The sequence below is a fragment of the Oryza sativa genome, chromosome 8 (assembly GCF_034140825.1).
Source record: "Oryza sativa Japonica Group chromosome 8, ASM3414082v1".
NCBI classification, from domain to species: domain Eukaryota; kingdom Viridiplantae; phylum Streptophyta; class Magnoliopsida; order Poales; family Poaceae; genus Oryza; species Oryza sativa.
This window is the reverse complement of record NC_089042.1, coordinates 396,015-408,841: the sequence shown is the minus strand read 5'-3', so window position 1 is coordinate 408,841 and position 12,827 is coordinate 396,015. Positions and strand designations below refer to the sequence as shown.

Sequence of the window (12,827 nt, the reverse complement as noted above, 5' to 3'; positions counted from 1 at the left end):
ACTAGTTACTCTATCCGCCCCAATATATAGTAACCTAGTATTAGATGGGACATCACCAAATCTAGACATAGATTTGTTCAAATTCATAGCAGTAGGTGATTTATATTTTAAGACAGTAAAATAATTTTCTAGGTTATATAGCTACAAAATCTGAGAGTCTAGAATGTTTACAAGAGCTAGAATCAGCTGTCAAAAGCTCTCCAAACGGTCGGCATAATTTGCTGCACCAGCCCATGCATGCTACTGCTCATACATACTCCAAATTCAGAGAGAAGTGTAGTACATGTACTTTTTGTGGCCTTAACTTTGGGAGAGTCCAAAAATGCATGCCTGGCTTTGCATTGATAAAAAGAAGGTACGACATACCGTTGATATATCAATCAGTCGACTGTAGATAGTGAGCTTGGAAAGTACTACTATAGTGCTGCCGCAGGAAGCTGAAGAAGAATATATGTGCTGCACTTTATTTGTACCTATCGATCCAATTGTTTTTTATATATACTTACTTAGATACCATGGTACACATGCATGCCATTCAATTAATTATCCTTTCGAAGCACTGTACTGCACCCACACAAACTGGAAATATACATGTACAACATATTCTTTTCTTGCTATATATATCACTCATTGATGAACTTGTTGTGTTCCTGTTGGTTAATTATGCGGTACCGTACCTTTTCGGCTTTCCTTTTCATATTTGGCTGATCGATGTTAATGTATGCTGTCATCGTTTGCTATGACTTATTATTAATCATTGTTAAATTTGAATTTTAAAATTTAATTCTACAGTTGATTTTTGGTTTTTCATCATAATTTATTTTCCAGCATTAGCTTTTAAACCATGAATAATACACATATAAAAGGTTTTTACCTATTATACTTTTTTTGCATCATCCATTTTTCTACTGCTTATTAGCCATATATATAAAGCTCAAACCTTGCCAGTGTGACAAGAATACACTCATACGTATACACATGACAGAATCATTAATTTAGCCCGCATGTTTTCTATCTAGTGAGGGTTTTTTTCATAACAATTAAAATTTTTAACTAAAGGGGAATATACTAGGATTTGTCACTCAATACTCGGTACTTTCTTTCTGTTATAATCCATTTCCATTATCTAAAAAAATAATGATTAGTATTTCTCATTTGTGTAGCGGTGACCACTCGACTTGAAACTTAATGGTAGCTAGAGAACGGGATCTCTTGAAAATCAGAAAGATGCATGGTATCGAAAATATTCGGGCATGGCAAATAGCAAAATATTCAGAGATGAGGTGTGCAGGCTAGCGGCTGGATCTGTCTCATTTCCGGGCCGGCCTTTTGCATTATGGGCTTGTTTGCCTACTTGCTTGACCGCAAATTGGGTCGGGCCGGACAATTGTTAATTGGGCCATGTATGCAACCGCATCTTTCTTTCTGTAGATCGAAAGATCCATCGCTTTGTCACTGTTCACGTCGTAATAGCATGTAGTATGAGTAGTAGATGACAGACACCCCGTAAAAAAAAAGTAGATGACAGACACAAACATACTCCCTCCTTTCCTAAATACTTGACGCAGTTGAATTTTTTAAACATATTTGACCGTTCGTCTTATTCAAAAACTTTTGTGAAATGTGTAAAATTATATGTATACATCAAAGTATATTTAACAATAAATCAAATGATAGGAAAAGAATTAATAATTACTTAAATTTTTTAAATAAGACGAACGGTCAAATATTTTTTAAAAAGTCAACGGCGTCAAATATTTTGGGATGGAGGGAATACATAGAGAAAAAGGTCCAGCATCTATGTATTCGCTAGTTAGCGTGTGTGCACTTGCTTATCTTACGAGCTACGTTGGAGATCCATCAATTGATCTGCTTGTTTATGTGTCTAGTGTAACATCAGATTAGTGCAACGATGATTGAGCAAGGATCGAAAAGTATATCTTTCTATAGATCCGATCGATCGATCGATCGATCTTTTTACCTAAATTAGTGGCACGAGCTAATTAACTAAGATGGCCTTGCAACACACTCAAAAAACAATTGTGGAATGCAACTCAAAACTCACTCGATCGATCGCTTACAAGCTACTAGCTAGCAATCTCCTGTTGCAACATGTGTCGTTCAATTGGCATCCATCTGCAACAGAAGAAGAGCTGCCCATTGTGCTACGCCATGCATGCATCCATCCCAATTCCCAAGCAGCAGTAGTGAGAAAGAAATGGGAATTAGCTAGGGCTTTGATGCCAAGGAAGGCATTGATTTGAAGCAACGTAGTCCGGCTGCTCAAACCGTAGCATATGAGCCAACTCCATCCCATCACTTGCTTCCCTTGCAAACGCAACCAACAACCCATTCCCATGCAATATATATACACCACACTGCTGCATGCTCACCACCACACCTCACTCCCCTCTCTACAGCAACCAGCATTCCATTTCCATAGCAATGACTTTCAACCCTGGCTCTCCTGGCTTCGGCTTCCCCTTTCCCTTCTACCCTCCCAATCCCAACCCTTATGCTCCCCTAAACCCCAATGCTCCGAAGCCACCGGTGATGCCACCGCGCCCTCAAGCCCCGCCACCCCCGCAGCGTTTCCCGCCACCACCTGCCCCGCCCATCCGACCCCCGTCACCTCCAGGCCGCGCTCCACCACCACCCGGTCGTGCACCGCCACCGCCTTCTCAAGCCCCACCGCCCCCACGCCGTGCTCCCCCTCCACCCGCCCTGCCACCGCCACCCCCACGACGTGCCCCACCGCCACCATCAATGCCCCCACCACCACCACCTCGTCGTGCTCCACCCCCACCAGCAACACCTCCGCCCCCGCCACGCCGTGCTCCACCCCCACCGTCACCGCCCATTCGACCACCGCCTCCACCAACTCCTCGCCCCTATGCACCACCACCGCCGTCTCACCCACTAGCACCGCCCCCGCCCCACATCAGCCCACCAGCACCCGTGCCGCCTCCGCCTAGCCCACCACCCCACATCGTCATCATCGTCGTCTTCGTCTCATTCGGCGGCCTCCTGTTGCTAGCATGCCTCGCCGCCCTCTTCTGCTGGCACAAGAAGAGGAGGGAGACGGAGAGGAAGGCGGAGGTGCACAACCTGAGTGGCCATGTCCATGTCCACAAGGCGACTGAGTCAGGCCCCAGCGGCGCCAAGGCCACCGTGCTGTCCATCGACGAGGACCTCAAATTCCAGGAGGTCGCCGGCGAGTCGTCGAGCGCCGCCGGAGCAGGGAGCCATCATACCCCTTGGTCATGGCACAGGAGGCAGCAGGAAGGCAAAGCAGAGAACAAGGCAGAGCTCATCAATGTCACGGAGCACATCCATGTCGATGAGAAGATTGTATCAGGGCCTCAGGGGCAAAAGATCGAGATCCTTTCAGAAGATGAGGACATCAGGTTTGAAGAGGAAGGCAGGAAGGAAAAGGGAGATCAAAGATCAAAGACTCGCATCACCAAGACCTGACAAGATGAGTCTGCATGCCCAAGTGTTACTACAGCTCTAAAGAAAGCTACTTCAGCTGAGACGGTAAAGTTATCCCTACACTTGTGTGATTTGATTATTTTGATAAGATTGTATGTTCTTTGGTGTGAATGAAATAAGGGAGTCTCAGACCCCATTTGGTTGAATGGAAAGTGTAACTATTGCTATCAGCATTTGAAATGAATGAAATTCTTTAATGAAATTGGTAAAAAAAAAGGCTGTCAAATATAAATAGAGACATCTGGTATCTGCAAGTTGATTTATAACCAAATGTGCTCACTGACACAAGCTGTGTCCATATAACTGCTTCCACTATGTGCCATTAGCAGAACCGGAGTTTCTGGGGTTAGGCCACAAGTTGAACACGCGTTGCAAAATAAATTTCTTTACAGGGTGACCTAAATGTAAATTCTTGTACTTGCTATCACTACAGAAGATATCATAATCCTAGGTCCTAATTACTTTGCATTACTTAGTTGATTGCAATAGGAGTAATTCGCTTCTTGGTAGGCTTACTTGATGCGCTGTTCTTGGTCGACACTGGCGGCGCTGTCACTTGTACAGCGACAGGAGTGACTTCCATCTTAGCTTTGTTTTCACCAACATCAACTTCCATATTGTCCACCGCTGAAGGCCTGTCATTTTCACTTGTCGCATTTCCTTCAGCAACGTCCTTTGTCACTGTGAGTTTCCAATTAATAAATCGTGTAAGGAAAGTGTCTTGAGGGAAAAAAAAGTAAACAAAGATAGCGAGCACATCCAAGAAGCAGATACAGCCACAAACTAAATTTATTTACTGAGTAAACTAAAAGCACTTTCCACTATTTGCGGATCACTGCAGATGTCGAAATTCATGAGGTAGGAAACTAGTGGAGTAACTAATCTTAAGCTTACTCAATATATTGTTCTGGGCCAGCACTGGTGGTGATGGTGTCACTTCAACGGCTGCAGAACTGGCTTTTATCTTAGCTTTGCTGGAACCAGCATCAATTTCCATACTGTCCACCTTTAATGGCTTCATGTTCTCACAGTTGGTATTCCCTTCATCAAGTTCCTTTGTTCCTAGGATTTTGAAGAATTGTCATGTAATAAAACAGTAAACTAGAAACAATGATCGTGGCAAACAACCAAGCCTTCACAGATCCAATCCTTGTACTTTAGCTCAGCATGAACTACAATTAATAAATTCATAGCAGGCCTTATGCTATTCATCGAAAACAAGCAGATTGAAGATTTGCTATGCATACTTCAATGGTAGCTTTGAATTAGTACTAGGAACACAAAACAATCATATCCTGATGCAATCAAAGAGATCATCCTACTTAGCAACACATTATTTGCTTTGAGTTACATCAGAAAACAAGGAACCCCATGAGGTTGCATCACAGGCAAATGAAAGTGCCACTACAAGTTAACAGCAGAATGGGTAAAATAGTTATCAGTCACCTAAAGAAGTCTGCTCTGATGAGTCTGGCTGGACCAAATATTAATAATCTTTCAAGAGGTGAACATACTACCAAATATCCATTTTCTATTAACAAGTGAGTCCATTTAAGATATATGATTAAAACTATTTATATCCTGACTGGCGTAACACATCTTGACAGAAGATGGTAAGCAGAACAAATTGGAAAATTGATACATATACATAATCCACCCATTAGCTCTAGAAAAGGCAGGCACCAATATTACTTGATAATACATGGTAATAACTTCAACCAAGTAATATTATGATCCAATTTTGGATACTAACATAAATTTTCCATTCAACAAAGTTTAAATAAACACACCCAACAAAATAAAAAAAGGGAAGACAAAGAGATACCAGAGAGATTATAGGGCAGCCCCAACTCTTCATTCTCAAACTCAATAATGGTGCAGAAGCAATCTCGTGATGACACTGCCAGGTACTTGGCATCAGAAGACCTATCAAAAAAGCGAAAAGGTTTAAACAGAAAACGTGAACTGTTAGTTCCAGTAAGACAAGTTTCTCTGCTCACTGAAGGCTAGGAGTAAAACTATTGTAAAACTCACCATGCAATATCCGTAATTGCAGCATAGTGCAGACCAGCATGTATTAGAATAGGAGCAACACTTTCAGTGTCATAAACATACAGGGAGTTCAAAGTAGCAACAGCAAAAATAACTCTGTAAGGAAGCTTGAAGAAACAATCTGCAACAGTTCCATAGTACAGCGTCATTTTAAGAGATCAGTAAAACAATTAGAACCTTCAAGCAAGGTAAAGCTGAAAAGAAAATGAGCTACCTGATTGGGAACCACGCAGCTTGAAGAGAACCGGGCAAAAGCGCACTGCCACTATTGCTTTACTTGCGCCAGGGAGTTGTATCGCAGGCCTGTAGCACCAAAACAAGGTTGGTATCCTAAAATAAATACAGAACTAAATATATGGTATACAGGTTATATGCTAAAGTATATGTTTTTTCTGACATATAATTAATGAAACGTTGAAAATTAAGTGGGACAAATGAAATACCATAAGTTCCTGTGGAACCATTTTATCAGCTAAGAACATCTGTAGGGAATAGCATGTTTTTATCATAGTAAAAGAATGTTGGACTGGCCATTGAATGCTCAATCTCCAGGTTTACCTTCTGGTGGAATAACCAATCTATGTTCAGCAAAGGAAGGTTTCATTCACCCCCGCCAAAACCAAGGATTGATCCCCACCCCACACTTTCTTCACGTATAATTGAAGTTAGTGGGCCTTAAAATACAAGGTCAACCATTGGGCCTTCAATTCAATGACCCATGTCTTTTGTTCCTGTGCAAGAACCCCCCAACTTAGGATGTCCTGGTTCACCAGTTTCACAAGGAAACCATCCGATTCAGCCAGTTGCCACGGTCTAATTTTGTGATTTGTACTCGGAGCAAATCGAACCACTGAGGTTGCTAGTTCCAGCTTTTAGTACCATGGTACTGTATCCTGTTGTAAAAATAAAACTACCTATAAAGAATTCTATGTTTGTGTGTGCAAGCTTAGAGCTTAGGTTAGCTGATTTAACCATTCAGGGAACACCTGAACAAACGAGTTTCTAAATTGTGAAACATCTGAAAAACTTTATATTTTGCCAGTAATGATGGTTGAAATGTAAAGGAGCAAATTAAACGTTATAAGGCAAGGTCATCGTTATTTCAAGCATTAAATGTGCTTCTACCTTGACAAGTCTCTCCTTGACATTACATAAGCTGTATTGATCACTTCAGATGAATATTTGCATAAACCTGATCAAGATAAAAGGTGAATTAGGGAAATGAACTTGTTGATGGGATAAAAGGTATGATGACAGGGACTGACTGCAGATGAACTATATTACATGCAGCAAGACCGTATAACTAATGCACTTTAGAATGACCTGTTTTGCGTTATAGAAATTAGCAGAGCAACTAGGTATTGCCGACTAGAAGTCTAGCACTAACGGGAAATTTCTATACCTGCTGGCAGTACCAGAAAAGATCCATCAGGCGACCATGCCAATCTCCGAAAGAAAGATGGTAACGTTTCGTCATGAAACAAATGAGCTCTAACTGGTGGCTGCAAGATAAAGGTAGCTAATTTAGAGCAACGAATAACCAAAGAATGCCACAGAGTACATTAAACAAACCTTGGACTCATCATGATTTTGATGTTCGGCCTTCACCAGTGTATGCTGGCAAACAAAGTTCATCCTATCTGTGTTCTTTGACTTGCCTTGGGGCTTATTTGCATATATTCTACAAGTTCTGTCAGAGCTCAGTGAAGCAATGTATTGACCCAGAGGATCCCATGCCACGCCTTGAACATAATGCAAATGACCCTCCAACTTTTGTTGCACCGAACCTGAGAAGTAAATTGCATACAAATCAGTATAACAGAGGAAACATGGTGCTACAGTCATAGGATCACTTGTTTTAGGGTTTACCTTTAATAGCATCCCATACAATGCAACTGTTATCAACTGAAGCAGAAACAAGGAATGCGCCATCTTGGGACCATTGCAGGTCAAGAACATCCTTGTGATGGAACCTATGTGATAAGTTAGGAGAATACAGCTAAGCAAGTGTCAACAATAAAATGGGCTAATTCAAATAATTCTCTATTTTTTTTCAGAGGTTTGCTCTCACAATAATGTCTTTTGTACTTTCCAAGCCTCGCCGTCATCAGTGGAATGCAACTTCCAGATGATAATACCACCACCTGTCAATTACATAATAGCCTAAATGCATAGCAAGGACACAACAAATCTACTTGATTGTCTAGCTAAAATGGAGACGGTTTTAATTACAACAGTTTATTCCCATTGTAATAAATTCATGGCCATGAATTTTTCCGCGCAGGTGGGGCAAAAAATAATGTGGCAGTTTAACATAATTAGCCTTTATTTATCAGTTTGTTTAGTGGAATTCAAACACTCCAGCAGGACTAGTAAATCCTTTCCTTGCTTGATTGAATTGATAGAGCCCCTGCGTCCGTTAGGGGGAAAAACTAAAGTAAACGTACCATCAGCACCAGACGCAAGATTTTCGCCTGCGAACAACCGAACGGAAAAGGTTTGCTTAGTTAGGTATGTAGAAATTTCTCAACATATAGAGAGCATTTCATTCAGAAAATTGCCAGTGCTAAACTCAATTCATAGCAGCGCTTACCGGAAGGCGAGAAGCGGAGAACGTTCACCGCGGAGCTGTGGGAGGAGAGGCTGCTGTGGTAGGTGGCAGTGGGGAGCTTCTTGTCGGAATCATCCGACGCAATCACCCAGATCTGCAAGCCAATATATTATAATCCATGACGAAATGGGCCAGAAAGCCATCCAAACCGCAACGAGAAATCGAGAGCAGCAAATCGGGCAGGGGGGTGGAGCAAGGGAGGTGGGTGAAGAGAGACCTTGATGTCGTGGTCGCTGCCGCCGGTGGCGAGGCGGCGGGAGACGGGGTGGAAGTCGAGGGTGAGGACCGGCTGCTGCTCGTGCCAGTTGATCTGCACCGTGCCGCCCCGCATCGCCGCCTCCTCCTCCTCGCCGCGTCAAGGAGTCTAGGTTGGGGAAAGGCTAGCTAGGGTTTGGGAGAAATTGGGGAAGGCGGGAAATGGGAGGGGGATTTGGCGCGCCTCTCCTCCGCCGCTCTCCCCGCTCTACTAGACGATCGACGACGATGAGGGTCTCTGTATGTGGGCTTTCTAGTGGGCCCAAATGAGGCCCAATAACCATTAGCCAATATTACATGGGCCTTCTCGGCTCGGCCCAGCCTACTTCTACTTGGGGATATATCATATATGCGAGTATTTTGACATTGTTATATATTTCCTCTCATAATAAATATGGTACAGATAGTTTCAAGTTGTAAAAAGAAAAATGTGCTGACAAGTAGTTCGAAGGTAGTAGTATTTTTACCCTAGGTTACCTTTTTAACAAAATTATGTGTATGCCCCTGAAATTTTAGATGATTCTTTCAATGTGTCTTAGTTTTGTTCCCTAATTAAGAATTTTGATTTTAATCCCTTTCATACTCTTTATTGCAATTGACCGTCAGTTGAAAGTTCAATAGGTGTAATATATCAGTTTTACCCTTAGTAATCATGAAAGGAGTGTATAATTTTTTGAAATCTATCGTGGGAAACACAATAATTTGTTGTGTAACTACAGTATTTATTCATTCATGAGATTGTTGCGTGAGGAATCATTTTACATAGAAATTTTAATAAGATTACATATCCATAGAACGTATTCGTGGCATTTTTTTAAGACGGTAAACATAATATTTAGTCTTGCATAGCATTTCTTTAGATAAAATATGCTACATAAAATATTTGTTATAATAATAAATTTAAATTTAAATTGCATTTTTTTTAATCATGATCTAAAAAATATTTACATATATAATACCTCACACAGTAAACATATAAATATAATAGTCACGTAAAAAAACTTCTCCACTTTGAACAATAAACTTTTTTACACTTCGAACAATATACTCCACAGTTTTTTTTAAGCGATATACTCCACAAATTTAGTGTGCTTCTTTCATACTCCTACATGAAGGCAAAATGAACCGTTCGATAGGTATTAAACGGTCAACTACGAAATAGGTTACATGGGATAGAATAGAAATTTGGGGATAATAAGAATTGGCTGGAATTCCAAGGGAATACACAGGGAACTACCTCTAGAAATTTTGTGTGTTCGTGTTTTAAGAAAACACTATATTATGAGCGGATTAGATCAAATGTGCAGTGACATTCCTCCACAATTTAAAATGGGAGACAGATATTTAGACTAGGTTAGATTTTTGTGTTTTTAAAAAACACTTTTTGTGAGAAGATTGGATGAAATGTGCAGGCACTAGTAGAGTAGATGAGTTTTGCATTGGATAGTGGCTTCTGATCGACTAGAGGATAGTGCTGCCTGCAAGTGGACTGATTATTGGATAAGGTGTGATGTTATTCATATACTGGTCTAATTCTGTGTAGTGAAATAGCAGAATGCATGATGATGATCAGTAGCACTAGTAAACACACTAACACTGTAATATCAAGCTAATCCAACATGCATTATACATTAAGACCACCAAATCTTTGCATACGGTAGCTACAAGATGACTATCTGCTAATGTATATATTTGGTCTACAACAGTAGGATCAAGAAAAAGCGTAATAAAATAGGCAGAAAGTGAAACAAAGGGGAAATTAAGTGGAGCAATAAGGGGTAACACACTTCCAAAATGCACCCACTAATAACTAGGAGTAGCATCTATCTCACATTATTTGCAAATATAGGCCACCTGGAAAATAGACAGAATGAGTTAAAAATTTTGCAAAATCTTCAGTGCCAAATACAGATTGATGCATTCGTCAGTACATACCCACACATCCACTCACTAATTAATTAACATCAATCAATACACGTGCAAATCATCTGGCATATAGCTAGAGGGAATGGAACACTGTCAAATTAAAACTTTAATTCCAGGAACCCGGATTGAGTGGTAATTAAATTAATACTCACACTGATCGATATGTTAATAATTCAGCCCCCTCATCAATAATGAAACTATACGTACTGATCACCTGCAGCCTGGAGGCAATATATTCAGAGAAAACAAGCAGCTTACAGTTACATTCTTTCTCCATCATTGCTGAATTACTTTAAGTTTAATTAATCGATCGGTTCAGACAAAATAATTAGGCAGGTAGAATTAGTATATGATCGAACGTGCGATTGATCATTGATCAGGCCATCAATCGATCGATTCCAGCTGCTGCATGCAGCAGTTGCAAGAACTACTTTTCTGCTGCCGTTGGTTGGAGTTGGACGAATCGACGGCTGCAATGCAAAACAGATAGCTATCTAATTAAGGTAGCATACATATCCACGCATGCAACTCGATCGATCTGCAGACTGCAGGTGGAAAGCAAGATACTAGAGTGCAGGTACAGCTATGCATCTACCTATTTAATCGATCAAAATGGAGTCAAAAGTGTGTACTTGCGCGTGTTTAGTATAGGAGTAGTAATGATCGATCGATCGATCGAGAAGTTGTTGTTAAGGGGGCGCCTAACCCAATAGTTTAAGCATCAGGCTAATTAATCAGTCAATTAGCTTTAATTTAATTATTAGCATATGCATGAGCGTGTAATATAATGTACCTAGCTACGTGCATCAGTTCTAGAGAATTCAATTCAATTCGATTCAACTCAGTTTCGTTTTCTTGCGGCCGTCTTGTTTTGATCAAGGAGATATACCCAACAAGTGATCATGCGTATATAGCTTTAAGACTTTGGTTTTCTTTCTTTATTTCTGCAAAAAGCCACAAGTCAGAGTCGTTCTAGGACAATATGATGACGATGCTACTGTTTGCAGAGGACAAGAGAGACGACGATGGCGATGGAGCGATGAAGGGGTAGCCACACAAGATGGAAACACGCATAGAATTTGGTGGTCCATGTTGCAGCATATTTTCAGCTGCTGGTTGACAGAAATTCACAAGTCGTTGTTTCATTAATTTGTTGTTGGAGGAGTGCTACGTACCGGAATCTGCCAGACAAACATAGACTAATATCTCTGCAGCCAATTCCATCAGAAATTCAGAGTTAGCAGCAGGCAGCAACAGGACGCGTTTTGTCCGATCGGATGCCACTAGAGAGTAGAGAGAGAGACCAACACCACTAGCAAATTGCAACAGAGAAGCATTAACAATTAAGCAAGCAAGCAATAGTCAAAGGCTTGTTTAGATAGGTCGATCGCTAGTGGTAGTGGTAGTGGCCCATTCAGTGAAGCAGGTAGGAAGCAACCCATATACGTACGTATTGCATTGCTACCTAGCTCTGAATTACCATTCAGCTCTAGCTAATTAGTGTACTAGTAGATGATACTTAGTTCATTCCACACGTCGTATAGACGCGGTCTCGCCATGCCATGGAGGCGTCAACACGCTGGTCAATCGAGAGGAGAAGAGAAACGGATTAAATTAATTAAGGAGATCAAACTATTGCAGTTCAGACTGGATCGATGTATATAATTAATTAGATAGTTCCTTTAATTGGAGCTGTAAAGCTACTGGTTCTTGTCAAATTGATGCAAGATTAATTATAGTACATATATAGTTTCCCAGCTCGTCGCAGACGCTGACTGAAAATGTCAGTCGTCTAACGTACTGTATATGTATATAGCTAATAAGCTAGCGGACCACGTAATTAATTAATTAGGTGATAATTACTTTGCATCATTGCATCAGTCGTTCAGCAGATTATATTTTGCTGAACACAATTTGTTCCGTGATTAAAACAACAACAGCGCACATACGATACATAAAATTTATCATATGTAGTAATTATCTAATTAATATCAATAAAGCTTTTTATATAAAAAAGCAGACATTTATAGTATACGCTCTCCTTCTAATTAACTTGCTGGAGTAGTATATATCAAGCTTGCTAGGAGAGACATATATACGTATCCACATGAGGAACACGAGCGATCTATGAATGTTAACAAAAGAACAGAAAAGCTAGCTAAGAAAGGTGCGTGCACTTACATTTTCTTACTGTAATAAACAATCAAAAATGAATACTAAAGTTTACTCACTGCATTGCAAATATGCAGCTTGCATATTTGTAAGAAATCTAAGTGTTACAACATACGTGCATTAATTAATTATTAATTTACTTTTGACAATTACTAATTAGCCATTACAATCCAGCAAAACTAAGTCGGCAGGCAGCAGATAAATTAAACCACGCGCGCGCGGTATACACTTGTGAACACGTACGTAGGCGGGAAAGAAGAAGGAAAACGCAACAAAATTAATGGAGCATCCAACTAAGTTGATTTCGCCTAAACTAAAG

The 12,827-nt window shown here is 40.6% G+C and overlaps 2 protein-coding genes across 2 annotated transcripts; one reads left to right on the top strand and one right to left on the bottom strand.

The window, feature by feature from the left end:
• Positions 1 to 2,395: 2,395 nt before the first annotated feature.
• On the top strand, positions 2,396 to 3,638 carry LOC4344465 (protein TRACHEARY ELEMENT DIFFERENTIATION-RELATED 7A). The gene has a single exon (XM_015792946.3). The coding sequence runs from the start codon at positions 2,446 to 2,448 to the stop codon at positions 3,472 to 3,474; it is 1,029 nt and encodes a 342-aa protein (XP_015648432.3). The 5' UTR covers positions 2,396 to 2,445; the 3' UTR covers positions 3,475 to 3,638.
• A 46-nt stretch (positions 3,639 to 3,684) lies between these two features.
• On the bottom strand, positions 3,685 to 8,590 carry LOC4344464 (chromatin assembly factor 1 subunit FAS2 homolog). Its single transcript, NM_001422876.1, has 13 exons — positions 8,373 to 8,590; positions 8,138 to 8,249; positions 7,992 to 8,018; positions 7,616 to 7,688; positions 7,414 to 7,517; positions 7,117 to 7,331; positions 6,947 to 7,046; positions 6,670 to 6,736; positions 5,759 to 5,847; positions 5,527 to 5,665; positions 5,318 to 5,418; positions 4,387 to 4,554; positions 3,685 to 4,173 (listed from the first exon to the last, which is right to left on the bottom strand). The coding sequence occupies exons 1-13, from the start codon at positions 8,484 to 8,486 to the stop codon at positions 3,965 to 3,967; spliced, it is 1,518 nt and encodes a 505-aa protein (NP_001409805.1). The 5' UTR covers positions 8,487 to 8,590; the 3' UTR covers positions 3,685 to 3,964.
• Positions 8,591 to 12,827: the final 4,237 nt, after the last annotated feature.